The sequence below is a fragment of the Thrips palmi genome, unplaced genomic scaffold (genome assembly GCF_012932325.1).
Source record: "Thrips palmi isolate BJ-2018 unplaced genomic scaffold, TpBJ-2018v1 HiC_scaffold_6, whole genome shotgun sequence".
Classification (NCBI taxonomy): Eukaryota; Metazoa; Arthropoda; class Insecta; order Thysanoptera; family Thripidae; genus Thrips; species Thrips palmi.
The window spans coordinates 2,118,353-2,133,601 of NW_023144633.1; the positions used below are offsets into that span (position 1 = coordinate 2,118,353).

Consider the following 15,249-nt stretch of genomic DNA (forward strand, 5'->3'; position numbering starts at 1 on the left):
GTTTACAGCAGTCAGGTGACTGTCAATAGTTTGTTTGAAGTACCATAAACTTCATTAGTGTGATGAGTAGACAAAACACCTAACAGAATCGTCAAGTTTGTCAATTGATATTGGCGTTTGTCACAATTGACCTATTATGTTACGACGTGAGCACTAGTTGCCACTGACCAAATCCTGGGTCTCGCCCAGGCGGATCGTGGAGAATGATCCTATCCTCCGTAGTGCCATTTTTTATGGTTATTTTCCATGTCATAATCTCAGCATTTTAATGGGCTTTGTCATTTATCGTTGTCATGTGAATTAATTAGTCCTTGCACTTCTCCGCGTTACGTGATTTAGGGACGGGCCCGTCTCATCCCCTGGTATGAAAAATCGTGGTTGAAGCTGAAACACGATATGAATCTGGTTCCTAGCAGACGACTGTGTTGTGCAGCAGAAACCACAACAAAAAAGAAGCGCATCTGTGAGCAGTGCAACTTCTTCTGAAAACTCGTCGTCCCTGGCTTTGTGTTTGTTTTTGTGGTTAGCTCCACTGGGAGGAGTGTGGTTACGAAGGTCGACAGGCCTGACCCGCCGGCCCTCCGCTCTCCGCCTCGTCGTGATCTGAGGACGATTGCGGCCACCATGAGCTCAGTCGACTCCGTGGCTTACTTCATGAACGAGCTGAACAGGGAGACTGGAATGTACGAAGAAATCTTGACCGTGCTGGGCCTGTGCTACCTGGGGAAACTGACAGTTTCTCTAACATGGTCTGCTGTGCAAGGCTTTAGAGCTCACATTTTATCCAGAATTCTTCCGTCGCCAAGTATAACAGACACTTATGGAAGATGGGCTGGTACGAGTTCCTTTTTAGTTAAGAGACCAAGTGTCTTGTAAGCCATGATTTCTTATAAGTTTATGGCTGTTTGTATGCTATCCTTTTACAGTTATCACTGGCTGTACTGCTGGTGTTGGACGTGCATACACTGTGGAACTTGCTCGCCGAGGAGTTAACGTAGTTCTCATCAGCCGAAATGTAGACAAATTGAATGAACTGGCAAGAGAAGTTGGTTGGTATACTTTCTATACATTTTTAAAACCAAATTGGCTTGTCAAAGCTTTAAACTGAGTTGGATGTACCTCCTATAATTTCCCCAGAAATGGACTACAGCGTAGAAACAAAAATTATTCAAGCGGATTTCACAGAAGGCAGACCTATTTATGAACAGATTGCCAAGGAACTGGATGCCTTGGATGTAGGAGTTTTATGTGAGTTACCACTTAATTTTATTTTAAAGTTGGTACTTGGAGCATCATTACAATTTTATTTATTTCTTGCAGTGAATAATGTTGGTGTGCTTCATGGTACTCCACTTTACCTCTCTGAAATGAGTGAAAGTGACGTTTGGGACATGATCAACGTCAACATTGGTGCCATGTCTATGATGACAAGAATTGTTTTGCCATCTATGTTGAGAAGGCAACGAGGAATCATTGTAAACCTTTCGTCTATTTCATCTGTACAGCCACTGCCTCTGATGGGGATCTATGCTGCATCAAAGGTTCAAGCCAATTTTTAAAAAAATGCCATTATTTTATTTATAGTAATAATATTATTGAACTCATCAATTTTAACTCCACACTTTGTTGTTGGGTTTGCAGGCATACATAGACTCCCTTTCTCTGGCTCTCAGTGAAGAATGTAGAGGATCTGGAGTTAAAGTACAGTCCTTAACTCCTTGGTACCTGAATACAGATATGTTGCACCTATCTCCAAGATCTAATCCTTATTTAGTGCCATCGCCAGAAATGTATGCTCACCATGCTATTTCCACTCTTGGTGTTGTTGACCATACAACTGGATACTGGATACATGGGCTCATGGCAAGTAGCTTTGATGAAGCAAAATAAAATCCACTTACATTTGGGTAATTTTCTAATGCAAATTTTGTTTTATTTTACAGAAGCCTTTCATGCGAATGTGTCCTACATGGATCTATGTCAGATTTGGTCACTTTTGGAACAAGAATGTGAGGGAGCAAATAATTAGCCGTGAACGCAGAAAAGTGACTCAAATTAGCAGAACTCGGTAGATTTTTGATCAGTTTTTGTGTCTACATTCCCTTCATCTACCGTAAAAAGCTTTTTAAAGCAGAGTTTTAATTTTGTTGTTCATCTACTTAATTTCATATCCTCCTTATCCATCACTCAAATGATGACACGTCAGATGTGTCAGGCTTGTCATTTTCTGTGATGTAAAAACAATCAAACTACTAACCAAATTCGCAAGATTGTATTTTCATTCATTCATTATCATTAGACTTTTTCATTGTGTTTTTTATACCTATAATTGAATAGTTAATTTATCCTTCTCTTTTTTTTGTATTTTAAAGAATGATAGTGATAAAAAAATTTATTCAAAGCCAAGTTCTAAAATCCTAAACCATACTCATATGTATGTGGCGCTTGTGGCTTATTTTGTTGTGCTCACGTAAACATTCTGATAGGGTGCACCACCTTTTAATAAATATTGTGCCATTAGATATTAGTGTAACTTTGAATGTACCATAATGTTTCCCAACATATTTCTGTGGATCCTGCAAAATTTAGAAAGTCATCAATACTTGCGCACTTTCCACATTTTGCGGCCGGCCGGTAGGAATGCCTGTTTATCTCAGCAATTATTTGTCTAGTCACCCACCCCTCTAATGATGGTGGGGGGAAAAAAGGGAAAATAGGAACTGGAGGCTAGTTGTAGAGTACCATAAATTACTTTGAAATAAAAACAACAAATGACGCTCAATCCAGTGTATCTGTTCTCTTGGCTTTAAAATTCCCTTCTTCAGAAAAACATGATTTCGCGGTTACCAACCGCTAGTTGAACCCCTAACTTGAAACGAGGGCAGTAGAATGCACCCTGATAAAAATGGGGTGACACTCTGGATGGGCGACTAGAGCTCTTTCCTAAGGTCACGTTCTAGTAGGAGGGGCGCCGGGTAGCTAGGCTACCCCTTGTACACGCGTGCACAGTGGTTGCCTAGCGGCCAGGCGTCGGCAAGACGTCGGCCATGTGCGTTGGGTTGCCAATTCTCCGGGCGGCGCAGCGACAGTGTACGAAACTGAGGCGGGAATCACGAATCGCAGCGACTTTGTTCATGCTGGACAGAGCCGGTTTTTTGAAAGTCCAGCCTTGAGTCTTGAGCCTTGAGTTAGCCTTCGCGGTGCTTCGAGGTCCCCTCCCCGGAGTCCTCAGGTCAGGGACGCGACTACCGATGCCGCGATGCCGCCCTCTCAAAGTCAGTGCCGTCCGACCGGTCGTTGGACGCATTTGGGTATTTGGCCGAGGCTGGTGCGGCCCAAAGCCAACAACAATAAAAACGCCTCGGCAATGAAGGTCGTCTAAATTTCCATGTATCTGCGTTGTTTTCGCGTTTATTTTGGAGCGCTCGGGCGGGCTGGTGTCTCGGCCCACTGACCCGGACGCTTAATACAAAGTCAGCGAGTACACGCACCTCTTCCCCTTCGCGCCGCTTCACGCCTTGTCCTTCTGGGCCTTGGCGATGAAGTCCCGGATGTCGCGGTGCGCCAGGTTGGTGAAGACTCCCGGGAGCCCATCTGCGCGCAGCCCATGCCCCACGAGATGATGCCCATCTGCTGGCCGGTCTTGTCGTTGAAGACGGGGCCGCCAGAGTCGCCCTGCAATCCGAGCACAGAGGTCAACATGACCAGTTGTCGTTGTTTTCAACGACGCGCCCGCTGGTCCACTCACCTGGCAGGAGTCCTTTTCCGCGCGCATGCCGCAGAGCATCCTGTCGGTGACGGTGAGGTCGAAGCCGGAATAGTCGTCCTCGCACTCGGTCTGGTCAATGGTCTCGATTTTGACTTCGCGCAGCGCGGAGGGCAGCGGTTCGGAGTGGAGGGCCTGGGTGCATCCCAACACTCTCAGCCAAGGCCCAAACCGATGTTTGCCCGCGGCAGAAATTAGTTTGAAGACCCCTTCCTCTCACTTACGTCGGTGTAACCCCAGCCGATGAGCGTGATTTCCGTGTTGGCGACCACCTTCTGGCCGACCGGCACCAGGGTGACGGCTTTCACCGCTTGGCCGAGCACCAAGTCCTTGCTGACCCTGAGGACGGCGACGTCGTAGTCGTACGCCGCGGCCTTGTTGTACTGGCTGGGGACGTAGATCTTGGTCACGTCCACCAGCTGGCCGCCCGACGCCCATTGGCTGGAGCCCACCCTCACGCGGTAGGTCACCTTGCGGTCCCTGTGCATCAGATGCCCCTTGTCACTCACACTCACCCACACCACCACGCCAACGCGCGTGCCCCCGCACTTACTTGAAGCAATGGGCAGCGGATAGAATGTGACGCTTGTCCAAGATGGTGCCGCCGCACTGGGGCGTGAACGTGTTGCCTTTCGCGATGCCTACATTGGCCTGGTTCATTCGAAATTGTTAGAAAACAAATCAGTGACACCCATGAACCCCCTCCCCCTAAAAAGAGCCGGGACTTGCCATGAAAGCACGTTTCACTATGGAGGTAGACAAACCTCCGACGATCTTCATGGAGCCAAGTCCTGCAGCCACGGCGGCGGCACTTTTGTGACCCCGCTTGTGGCCCCTCAGGTTTAAAACGGCATGCTCTGGAAAGAAAATAAATACCCCCCTCGATCATTTTTCATCCCGCGGGCCTCGCTTGTGTCTTGCCCGCGAAACTATCGTTCGCTGTAGGAGGCAAATCCCCGAAAGCAAAACCCTTTGTCACAAAATATGGACACTGGGTCGCTCTCTGTGGCGCCTGTACCAGCGACGATGACCTGGGCGGCCCACGCCAGGGCCACGAAGACGCAGTACTTGAAGAGCATGGCCGCGCCGCGTCTTTGGTTACAGTGCCACGGCGGCGCACTCTATGTGCACGGGGCTGGGCCCCACGCTTATATTGCGCGCTCATTGTAGGTGCACTGTAGGGGCTCGGTGGGTGCACGGCGACGACGAAAAATCGTCAAAAACGTGACGGTGGGTCGGCCCGCCGCGGCTCGCCGTGACTCGGGAGTGGCCGGGGCATTAATCACGTGCACGAAGCCGCGATGCTCAGGGCATTCAATTTCCATGTATCCTATCGCGGTTCTGGGGAAGCACACAAAATGGCAAACCGACAACGCAAACTCTATGCGGGGATGACGGACAGGGCTCGCGGCGGGTGGCGGGTTCAGGATTTCCAGGAAGAGGGAAGGACGGGCTGGAGGGGGAGGGGAGGCAGGCTGGACTGGAAGAGGTGCCGGGGCACGGGGCGGCGGCGGCGGGCAGGGCAGGGTCGCGCGCGGACGGCCAATCGGACGCGCGGAGGAGCAGACTTGGCGAATCAAAGACAAACTCATCACAGTCGCAGTCCAGCAGTCCGGCAGTCCAGCAGTGGAGCGCGAGGGGACGCCGCGAAGCAGCACAGCCACACAGCCACACTGCCACACTGCCACAGGGCCAACATGGACACGCACAGGGAAGTGCTGGCCGGCTTGCTGCTGGTGCTGGCCATGACGGCCATCCTCAACGTCCCCGCCAGCGCCATCAAGTTGCGTGAGTACCGAAAAACGCGCAGTAAATCCTCATTTGAATCGCCTCACTCCAGGGAGACGAAAAGCTTCCTGGGCGACGAGAAAAATGAGGAAGACTTTGGAGGGGTGGGAAAACAGTGGTGGAGCGCTGCGCGGCGCTGCGTCTCGGGGATGAGGGTTCACAGCAACAGCAGTTCACAGTGGGCAGGCAAAACACCTGTCCGGCCCGGCCCCCTGTTGGTGCGCTCGCGACGGAACCGCGCTGGCTTGCCGATCGCCGACGGCTTGTGACGCTGTGGCTGTGGTGGCCCCAGGGGCTTTGTGTGGTGGCGGAGATGTCTTTTGAGCTCACGGTAGCCAGCCAGGTGCTGCCATCGCATCAGAGCGACGCTATTTCGCGGTCGAGGCCCAGTCCAATCCACCTGCGGTTGCGTCACTTTCACTCCCCCTGACCTACGCCATGGCGTAGGCCAGGGTAGATCACCCTGCCTACCCTGGCCGCCGGGCCCCGCCGGGCCACGCCGGGCGCCCGTGCAGTAGTTGTCACTCGTTTTCATTGATCTTGCCAATGCTGCCCATAGCTGGAGGCGCGCCAAGCCTGGGCTGCCTGGGCAAGCCTCGCCAAGCCGGGGACTTCCCTATCCTCCAAGTGGGACAATGTCGCGCTCTTCGAACAGTGTCAATGTCGGGCCGACGACGGCAACGGAGTGGCAAAGGCAGTGCAGGGGCATCGCTAACGAACAGAGCTGCCCCATACAATCAACGGCCCAGCTTCATCTTTCCTCCACTTTTTTCGGTCTTCTTTTTTCACGTTTGAATATTTTTTGAAGTTACGAGCAGACCCCTGATTTGGTCAAAAAATAATTGTTTCCTCCGGAGCCAGAACAAGCCAGCGTGTGAACAGTGGTTGCGATTGCGAGGATGTCCCAACCAGTTATCTAATTAGGCGAACCGCACACGCCACTCGCGGTGCCGAGTGGGCTCACCAAGTTTGGGACGCACGCACACACGAACCGCTCACACACACGCACCCGTATTCACACGCGCTCGCGCGGCGTCGAACGTAAGCGCCGCACTCCAAAGACACGCGACAAGTATTTTCGGGCGAAAAAATGATAATAAAAGGACCACGTCTCGTGAGTCCTCACGTGAAACCAGCCGCCGCAGCTCAGAGAGTTGGACTGTAAAGCTTGTTTCTCTGTTGGCATGCTCCAGCGCCGTACGTGACCGCGTGCTCCCGCTCCGACCCCAAGCTCAACGAGTGCGTGCTGCAGAACGGCAGGAACGCCATCCCCATCGTCATCAAGGGCGACCCCAAGTACCGCGTGCCCAAGCTCAACCCCATGGTCATCCCCGAGCTGCAGCTGCAGCAGGGCACCGGCTCCGTGGGGCTCAACATCACCTGGAAGAACGCGGAGATCCATGGCATCAAGGACACCGAATTCCTGGACGTCGAGTAAGCCAATCACATCGCAGCCCCGCCCAGCGCAGCGCAACGCGGAAGCAAATCGCCTTTGTTTTTACGAGTCAAGCGTTTACTTCTCTTTTTCCTGCTTTTAGCATGAACGTCGAGAAGAGGCACATCAAAATGCACTTCTTCCTCCCGAAAGTAAGCATCACCGGTGCGTACACGGCGACGGGACGAGTACTTCTGCTGCCCGTGACGGGCTCTGGTCCTTCCAACATCACAGTTGGTGAGTACAGAGTACCTGGCTGCCTGCAGCTTATTCACGTAGGCACCTCAGGGAATGACCTCATTCTGTTTCAGAAAACATGAAGATTTCATATGATATCGATTGGAATTTGGTCAAGAAGGCGAATGGCAAAGAGTACCTGGACGTGACCAACCCAATGCTGACCCTCCTGGACCTCGGCCATCTTAGTATGAAATTCGAACGCATTTTCAACGGTGACAAGCTCTTAGGTGAGATTTCTCATGCAACATTCTGTTCTTGAGACATTCTAAAATATCTTTTAGAAGGGGAAAAAAATCTAACAAATGTGCCTTGCCAAAAAAATTTCAGGTGATAACTTGAACACGTTCCTCAACGAGAACTGGAAGGATCTGGCGAAAGAGTTCGGACCCGGAGTTGCTGACGCGATTGGACAAGTATTCGGTTTAGTCCTGAAAAACATATGTGACCTCGTGCCGTATGATAATGTGCTCAAGCCTTAAGCTATCCTTCAGAACACCGCATTTCATTCTGTTAAAATTATGAGTATCAAAGCTGTGTACATTGTTACCTTTCACCCACAAAAATCAATAAAATGAACCTTGTTTAAATTGACCTATCGACTTGACAGCCATTTCTGTCACCTGCAATCTGCAATGCAAACAAGAAATGGGACCGTGGACGACGGGCAGCGTGGGGGAAGGCCTGGGGGAAGGCCATCACCTGACCGGCGGTGCTTTGGGGTTTGAATCATCTTGGCGCAGCAGTCCCTGCCTATCATGTTCATGTTTCTGAAAAGGGGGAGGGGGAACAGCCGCTGTATTGTCGTTCCCTTCTTCCTTCCCTTCTCACTCAGCTCAGCCCCGTGCGGCTTGTCGGCTCCACCCGACTGACGCGGAGGCCGGATGGGTTGCCTATCCACCAGGCGCCTCGCCCGCCCCGCGCGCCGTCCGTCAGGTGGTGCGTGCAGCCCGCTCGGGAACGGGCCCTGCCGGCCCTGCCAGCCCTGCCAGGTAAGCCGCGCCTAGCTTTGCGCCCGGCCTGGCACTCCGGCACATTGTTCCCGCCGTGATAAATCAGCTGTCACCCAGGGCCGAAGGGGGCCGAATGACAACCTGACGACGGAGATGAAGGCAGCAGCGCGCGTATACATTTTGAGCAGGTTTACGCGTCGAGCCGAGAGCAACTTGTTCACTCCCTTCCACAGGCGCGGCAAGGTGAAGGGGAGCAGAGAACGGGGAGGTGCGGAACAACACTGACAGCACACTGCAAGCACCGAGAGTCCTTGGCGGCGGTCGAGAAATCCATGCGCACGTGCCTACCGTCGCTTTTGCCAAGGGCCTACCGGCCTACCTACGCCTCGGCTGTCACCGAGGAAAACAAAGCGAGGGCTGGATCGGATGCGGGTGGGGGAGAGGGAGAGAGAGGAGAGGGGCTCCTCAAGGGTTCCCGAGGGTTTCCCTCTGGCGGGCCGGCCGGCATAAGCATTCTGTCGGAGTCCGGAGTCGGCCCGCGGAATGGCTCGCGTGGCGTTGATCCTGTGGGCCTTTCTGAAAACGCGAGAGGGAGGGGGAGGTTAAAGCGTGGGCCAAAATCCCCGGCGTTGCTTAAGAACGGTCCCCGTTTGGCCGGTCGGGCCGCGCCGTCGCGGAGTCAACGCTCGGCCGCCCTGGTCGCCCGGCTCCGAGCCGTGCTGCCGTGCTGCTGGCGGGCCTCCGCCTGTGCCTTGCTGTGCCTGGCCTGCTGCAGCAGTGCGCAGTGGCCGCCTCCCCGCCGAACGCCGCGCGCCTCGCCTTGCGAGCCCTGCTTGTGGTGCCGGTGCCCCCCGATACGCAGAAGGAGAAGGAGCAGCCCTTCTTCGTCTTGCCAGTGTTCCAGCTGGCATCGGCGAGGGCGGCGCGTGGCGGCGAGGCGAGGCGCGGCGCGGCGCGGATCACAGCCGGCGAGTCGGCGGATCGGGTGGCACGATCGGCAAGTGGAGAGGAGAGGAGTCAGTGACCAGTGACTGCCGGCGAGGGCGAGCATCGGCCGCAGCATGTGGGCGACGGCGTGCAGGCTGAGGGGCTTGACGGCGACCGCGGCGCGTGCCGCCCGGCCCGCCAGGCAGGTGCAGACCGACGCCCAGAACGCCCCGCGGCCCCGCGGACGCCCCCTTGACGAGATGCCCCAGCCGCGGGGGCCCCGCACCATGGGCATGCCACTGCCGCTGTTCGAGGGGGGCCACAGCAAACTGCACCTGTACGTCGACGAGCAGCACCGGGACCTGGGCGACGTGTTCCAGGACCAAATCGCCCCCGACTCCGAAAGCATCGTCTTCGTGGCCGACCCTGTCGAGATGCGGCGCACCTTCGGCCTGGAAGGGAAGTACCCGCTGCACCTGGTGCCCGAGTCCTGGACGGTGTACAACAAGGCCTACGGCTGCCAGAGGGGACTCTTTTTCATGTGAGTGTCACTCTTTGACCACCAAACCCTAAGGAAAACCGACTTATTCTGAACTTGATTTTCTGCCCAGTGCTGCTAACTGCATTTCCTCTGATTGTTGCAGGGATGGTGAAGAATGGCTTAACATGAGACGTGTCATGAATAGACTCATGTTAAAACCTGAGGCAAATATTTTTTCAGCACCATGTCAGCACGTTGCTAATGCTCTAGTCTCTCAATGGCAGCATGAAAATACAACAGAAATTCAAAATCTTGAAGAACAGCTGTATAAGTGGTCATTAGATAGTAAGTCATGCTGCTGATGCAACTCAATTGGTTTTACAAAACAATTGCTTTAATTAAATTTTCCTTGGCTCATTTTAGCTGTTGTTGCTGTCATGATTGGAACAAACTATGAAGCCCATGCAGGCAAATGGAATGGTATTATAAGCCAGCTAGCATCTGACATACACTCAATATTTTTAGAGAGTGCAGAAATGTCTTCTATGTCTGCAAAAGTTGCCAGAGATGAAGACAAGCCTGTTTGGAGGCGTTTCAAGAAATCGGTTGATGTCAGTTTATCTACAGGTAATGGCACACCAATGTACTTTATTTCTTATCAAATATCAAAAATATCTATTTTATGTATCTGTTTCATGGCAGCTCGTTCTCTTTTGAGAGAGATGATTTCTGTCTGCTCTGCTTCACCCAGTGGGTTGCTCTCAGATATGCAGGATGCTGAATTGTCTGAAGAAGAAATAATGAAAGTAGTCGTAGACTTGATACTGGCAGCTGGGGATACAGTGAGTCAAGAGCCATTATTATGTAATTTAATTTCCCTGCCACTTCCTTAAATAAATTAAAATTTTATTTCTAGACAGCAATGTCCTTGCAATGGACTTTATTCCTTCTAGCAAAAAATCCAGATGTTCAGGAGAGTATTAGTGCTAAAATTCGCAACAAGACTGATACTCTGCATCCTGCACTGCTTCGAGGAGTAGTTCGAGAGGCATTGCGCCTTTACCCTGTGGCACCCTTCCTCATTCGAATAGTGCCAGAACAATGTGTTATTGGAGGATATGAGCTTCCTCCGAATGTAGGTGACTGATCTGTTGAATCAGTGGTTTTAGTATGAAAACAATATCCATTGTTCACAACTTCTTTTCAGAAACTCGTTTTCCTATCACTTTATACAAGTGGGAGGGATCCGAAAAACTTCCCTGAGCCAGAAAAATTCTGGCCAGAGCGCTGGCTGCGTGAAATTTCTAATGACAACGAAAATTCAAGTGGGGCATACATAGCAGTCAAGAATTCATATGCTTCAATGCCTTTCGCAATGGGTGCTCGGTCATGTATTGGAAGAAAGTTAGCGGAGACACAAATGATAACAACTTTAGCCAGTGTAAGTTTATGACATTGTTCACCTTTGCATGCTTTTTGCTTTGTGTGGCAGCAATTTTAAAAATTACTTTTGCCTTGACAGATATTGAAACAATTCAAACTAGAACTTCTGAATGCAAATGACATAGAAATGGTGATGAGAATGGTTGCCGTTCCTTCAGAGCCAATCCGATTACGTCTAAAACATCACCAGTGATGAAGAACAGTTCGAAAGAAGTTCAGCCTTTTACCTGAAGTTTTAGAATAATTTTAATGTTTGCGCCATAATTGTGAGTTTTTTAAAAATGCCGCGTTTTTAATTAATAGTTCTAATTTTTTACAAAAATAAATAGGGAATGCATGTAAATTGGTGTTTATTAGGTCCCTTTACCTCCCTCCTCCCTCACCCCCTACCCCTACCCCCACCCTCATCCTTAAGTTGAGTTTTTCATAGTATCGCGGGAGGGGGGCGAAGGGAGAGGAGGAGGTTGTCTCGTTTCTCGTCGTCTGCTTCTCCTAGTGTCGCGGTTTTGAAGTTGTTCGGCAAAGAGCTGCAGGGGCACAAGAAGAGAGAAAATGGAAATTTGGACACGTTTGAAAGCATGGGTCCCCACAGTACTCGCTGCGCAACCTGACACCAATGCGGTGGCCGATCTGCACCAAAATCAGCCACAAGGCGATGCAGCTGTAGAGGTTAATGGGGATGGCGAAGTGAAAGAGACTGAGAAGAGGAAGGTTGACCTAAGTATCAGACCAGAAAATTTCACCGACATTCTAGTTGATCGAGAGGGTAGTTACGAATATTTTCCGGAAAGGAAAGAACGATACAAGGCTCCAGTGTGGAAGCGCTTCACTATGACGGGTGGTCTGGAAGGGTTTACGAGAGCTTCCTGCGAGAAAAAGCTGTACAAATTAATGAAGGAGGGTAGGTGTTTTTGTCTGCACTCCATTGAACTGTGTCCGATGCATTCTTTCAGCCCTGATAAGTTTACATTTATTGTGATTTTTTACTATTTGATTCTCAAACCATTTCAGAGCCCCTGATCAAGCTGTTGATTGGAGCTTTAGAAACATCGGGATGGTAAGAATGTTTTATCAACTCTGACTGGCTGCAGTTGGATTGGCAAGGTTTCAGATAATTTGCCTAGAATTCCTCTTCAAGCTTTATTAATGACTGTCCATTTTTTCAGCCCTATTAATATACGAAGGAACTTCTCCTGCGAGGTGTGTTACACCGGGGTTTGCGGAGGGTACGACACAGAAACACAACAAATAGTAATGTGCATGAACAATGTTAAAGACGAAGGCAGGATGGCCACAATTTTGGCCCATGAGCTGATTCACATGTTTGATCACTGTGTCAATGAAACTAACTTTAAATCAGCAGAACACCTGGCTTGCACAGAAATTCGAGCCATCAACTTAACAAGTTGTAGCCTGATTGATTCCTTCTTTGGAGGATATGTTAGCACGATGGATTTGATAAGTAAGGGTTATGGAAAGAAGCATGCCATTTGTGTCAAAGATAGAGCACTGAATTCTGTACTGGCTGCCTCCTCCAACCTCAGTGAGGAGGATGCTCGTAGAGTCATTGATAAAGTGTTTCCCCACTGCTATAATGATCTTGAACCAATTGGTAGGAGACTGAGACATAAAACAACTGATAATGAAAGAGCTTATAAGGATGGGAAACATTATGGATATGTATAACCACTAGGTATAGAAAAATGAATAAAATTGATTGTGAAACTTATTTAATTCATATAAAAAGAATAATATTCATTGACTAGCATTAAGAAGCCATACATGAGCTCTTTGTTCAAACAAGGATTAGTTAAAAATACATTACAAGAAAGTGGGTTGAAAGTTCATGAATAACTTCTTAATGAGCAAAAGAGGCAAGCACACGCTAGACAATTCCACAAAATGGACAACAGGTACAAGCATGGGAACAATGAAAGTTAAATTCTTTCTGTCTACAAATATAAGGTACATCTACTCAATTTATATTATCACAAAAATTAAAATAACAAACATAATTGGTCCACATCACACAGGTTTCACAACTGTGTGATCAAAATAACATGAAGAAGCATAGTGTCCATATGGTACATGTAATATCTACTTGTAAAATTAATAATAGGAAAACAATTTACCATTATGGCAATAACATTTATACAGTACAGGGTAAGAAAATATGTAAACAGATCCAAAGTAGAAAAATACAAAAATTTTTTTTAAAAAAAGTCTTCCAAATTATTTTTGAAAAGTGCAAATGCACTACTCACCTTACACAACTTCATTTGTTATAGCTGCCTTCAACATTGAGCAGCATGACCTGAAAAACAGATTGCAAATAAACAAGTTGCTATTCTGGCAGACACAGATGGGAAGTATCATGCTGCTTCTCTACAGCTGCCTTCAAACTTACGTCTCCTCTGATTATTTCTGTTCCGCAGAATTCGTCTGGACCTAAGCATGATTCTTTCCTGCTCCTCCTCATCACTACTAATAATTTCCAGTTCATACTCAACTGCTTCAGACAAGGCATTTTCCTCAACTTTCTTTTTCATTTCTGAAAATGTATGTAAAAGTCAAAGCTTGTAGAAGAACAAAATTAATTACAGCAGTAGCATTCTTGGCTAATTTGACTGTACCTGTGGCTTGTTGCCACCAGAAAGTCTTGCCCCACATGGCCCGGAGCCCAGGAATATTAGAGAGCTGAGGCATGGCTGATATGGATTGCAGGCATGATAGTTCAAGCGAGGCTGGCCAGGACATGGTGGTCACTAATCTCATTGAAGAATTGCCTATTGTTGAGCTGATCATTGGGTACAACACTTGGTTCTTCATTAATTTAAATGCAACTCCTGAAAGGAAGGAATAAGGAAAGCTTATGAGCAAATTGGGTTCAAGAGTAGTTAAACCAAAAAATGTAACTTATTTAAAGGGATGACTCCAGCTGTACCAAGGCGACGTCGGTTTAAGTAGAACTCCAAAGTTCCAGTCCACATGTTCAAGTGTACGCCCACAATGCTGCCTTTTCCGAATTGAGGCCCGTATGAAGTCCGAATGCCACCGTGGATTATATCACCTCTGTAGGAGAGTCCCCATGATTCTGAATCGTTACCTAATAGTGCTATGAACTTTTGACTGTAAGCGCTAAGGTTTACATGGGCTGTACCAACACCCACAACCTGAAAAACAACAAAACACAGAAAGTTAAACAAAACTTAACATTTGAAACTTGCTGAGCAAAGCAGGTTGTATACAACATTTGACTTACGACATCTGTCCCATGGATAGTTGACAACATCTTAATTTCCCACAAGTACTGCCTTCCTGCCATAAAAGGCACAGTCCCTTTTACGGCTGCAGTCCCCACACTGACAGTGGGGTTGAATAAAACTTCTCGTTGATTGCATGAGAGTCTAATAGGAGAGTGACATGAAGGTTCTTCCCAACTCCATTCACTGGCTGAAATGAAGCAATATAACATTGTAGTTCCCAGTTATGATATCAAAATTTAAGAGTCAACTATGTTTTACATTAAAAACGTCCGATTTAAAATGTAAAGAAAAACTTACCATCAAAGTCCTCCCCACAGAGGCATTGGACATTGTCTGGGTCAAACTCACATTCGCAGAAGGAGTATTCCATGGTTACGTACGGAAATGTCCGTGGACCACAGCAGTTGTTCAACTACCAAACAAGAACCTTGTTTAAATAATTATGGATAGAAACTAAATTCATCATAACTTCATTTTGTTGAGCTATTCCAATAAATGCATATGCAGCGCAAAGAACAAGTTTTTTGGTATTGGGCATCAAATACGGTTCAAGAACAAACAGAATCAGTACCCCTTTGGGAAAACAACAGTGACAAATTAAAAACTCTGGTTAAATTAAATTACTCGTTCCAAAAAATCATTTAAAGCAGTAAAAGAAAAATCATTCCAAGAAGGTGGACACGGTGGCCGGCCGATTTGCACAGACAAAACTCATTCAAATCAGAATGTCAACATAACTGTACGACTATTACAAACAATAGACATTCGTGCCATGACTATTACCAGAATTTAATGATGAAAACCCACCAACTTTACCAAAATTAAGTGTTGTTGACAGTCCAACGCAAAATAAACGGCGGGGAGGGGTGAGGGAGGGGGATGAGTGGCACTCGTGAAGGTTCTCGAAAAACTGGAGGGCGGTGAGCACGGTGGTGAAAATCGATAAATTTCTC

The 15,249-nt window shown here is 48.7% G+C and overlaps 6 protein-coding genes across 10 annotated transcripts; 4 read left to right on the forward strand and 2 right to left on the reverse strand.

Annotated features, from left to right (window-relative positions):
* Nucleotides 1–401: 401 nt before the first annotated feature.
* LOC117651593 (inactive hydroxysteroid dehydrogenase-like protein 1) lies at nt 402–2,782 on the forward strand. The gene is made up of 6 exons (XM_034395741.1): nt 402–835; nt 927–1,049; nt 1,138–1,248; nt 1,321–1,541; nt 1,642–1,863; nt 1,944–2,782. Exons 1-6 carry the CDS (start codon nt 625–627, stop codon nt 2,070–2,072), a joined length of 1,017 nt encoding a protein of 338 aa, XP_034251632.1. The 5' UTR covers nt 402–624; the 3' UTR covers nt 2,073–2,782.
* Nucleotides 2,783–3,361: 579 nt separating this feature from the next.
* LOC117651595 (mite allergen Der p 3-like) lies at nt 3,362–4,930 on the reverse strand. Its single transcript, XM_034395744.1, has 6 exons — nt 4,785–4,930; nt 4,496–4,623; nt 4,320–4,417; nt 3,991–4,246; nt 3,749–3,901; nt 3,362–3,675 (listed from the first exon to the last, which is right to left on the reverse strand). The coding sequence occupies exons 1-6, from the start codon at nt 4,843–4,845 to the stop codon at nt 3,475–3,477; spliced, it is 897 nt and encodes a 298-aa protein (XP_034251635.1). The 5' UTR covers nt 4,846–4,930; the 3' UTR covers nt 3,362–3,474.
* Nucleotides 4,931–5,338: 408 nt separating this feature from the next.
* LOC117651628 (protein takeout-like) lies at nt 5,339–7,820 on the forward strand. Its single transcript, XM_034395808.1, has 5 exons — nt 5,339–5,554; nt 6,748–6,988; nt 7,093–7,226; nt 7,301–7,456; nt 7,557–7,820. Exons 1-5 carry the CDS (start codon nt 5,464–5,466, stop codon nt 7,706–7,708), a joined length of 774 nt encoding a protein of 257 aa, XP_034251699.1. The 5' UTR covers nt 5,339–5,463; the 3' UTR covers nt 7,709–7,820.
* Nucleotides 7,821–9,313: 1,493 nt separating this feature from the next.
* On the forward strand, nt 9,314–11,373 carry LOC117652092 (cytochrome P450 315a1, mitochondrial). The gene is made up of 7 exons (XM_034396763.1): nt 9,314–9,647; nt 9,751–9,932; nt 10,011–10,214; nt 10,290–10,429; nt 10,504–10,722; nt 10,795–11,028; nt 11,110–11,373. The coding sequence occupies exons 1-7, from the start codon at nt 9,367–9,369 to the stop codon at nt 11,221–11,223; spliced, it is 1,374 nt and encodes a 457-aa protein (XP_034252654.1). The 5' UTR covers nt 9,314–9,366; the 3' UTR covers nt 11,224–11,373.
* Nucleotides 11,374–11,467: 94 nt separating this feature from the next.
* On the forward strand, nt 11,468–12,759 carry LOC117652093 (mitochondrial inner membrane protease ATP23 homolog). Its single transcript, XM_034396764.1, has 3 exons — nt 11,468–11,931; nt 12,042–12,087; nt 12,197–12,759. Exons 1-3 carry the CDS (start codon nt 11,583–11,585, stop codon nt 12,714–12,716), a joined length of 915 nt encoding a protein of 304 aa, XP_034252655.1. The 5' UTR covers nt 11,468–11,582; the 3' UTR covers nt 12,717–12,759.
* LOC117652095 (SPRY domain-containing SOCS box protein 3) lies at nt 12,744–15,245 on the reverse strand. Of its 5 annotated transcripts, none has more exons than XM_034396770.1 (7): nt 15,113–15,245; nt 14,645–14,708; nt 14,293–14,483; nt 13,975–14,203; nt 13,664–13,876; nt 13,438–13,581; nt 12,744–13,344 (listed from the first exon to the last, which is right to left on the reverse strand). In XM_034396770.1, exons 2-7 carry the CDS (start codon nt 14,664–14,666, stop codon nt 13,325–13,327), a joined length of 819 nt encoding a protein of 272 aa, XP_034252661.1. In that variant the 5' UTR covers nt 14,667–14,708; nt 15,113–15,245; the 3' UTR covers nt 12,744–13,324. The 5 variants fall into 5 exon arrangements, with proteins under 5 accessions (XP_034252661.1, XP_034252657.1, XP_034252659.1 ...); XM_034396766.1 differs by having other exon boundaries at nt 14,594–14,708; XM_034396768.1 differs by having other exon boundaries at nt 15,080–15,207.
* Between the last annotated feature and the right edge of the window lie 4 nt (nt 15,246–15,249).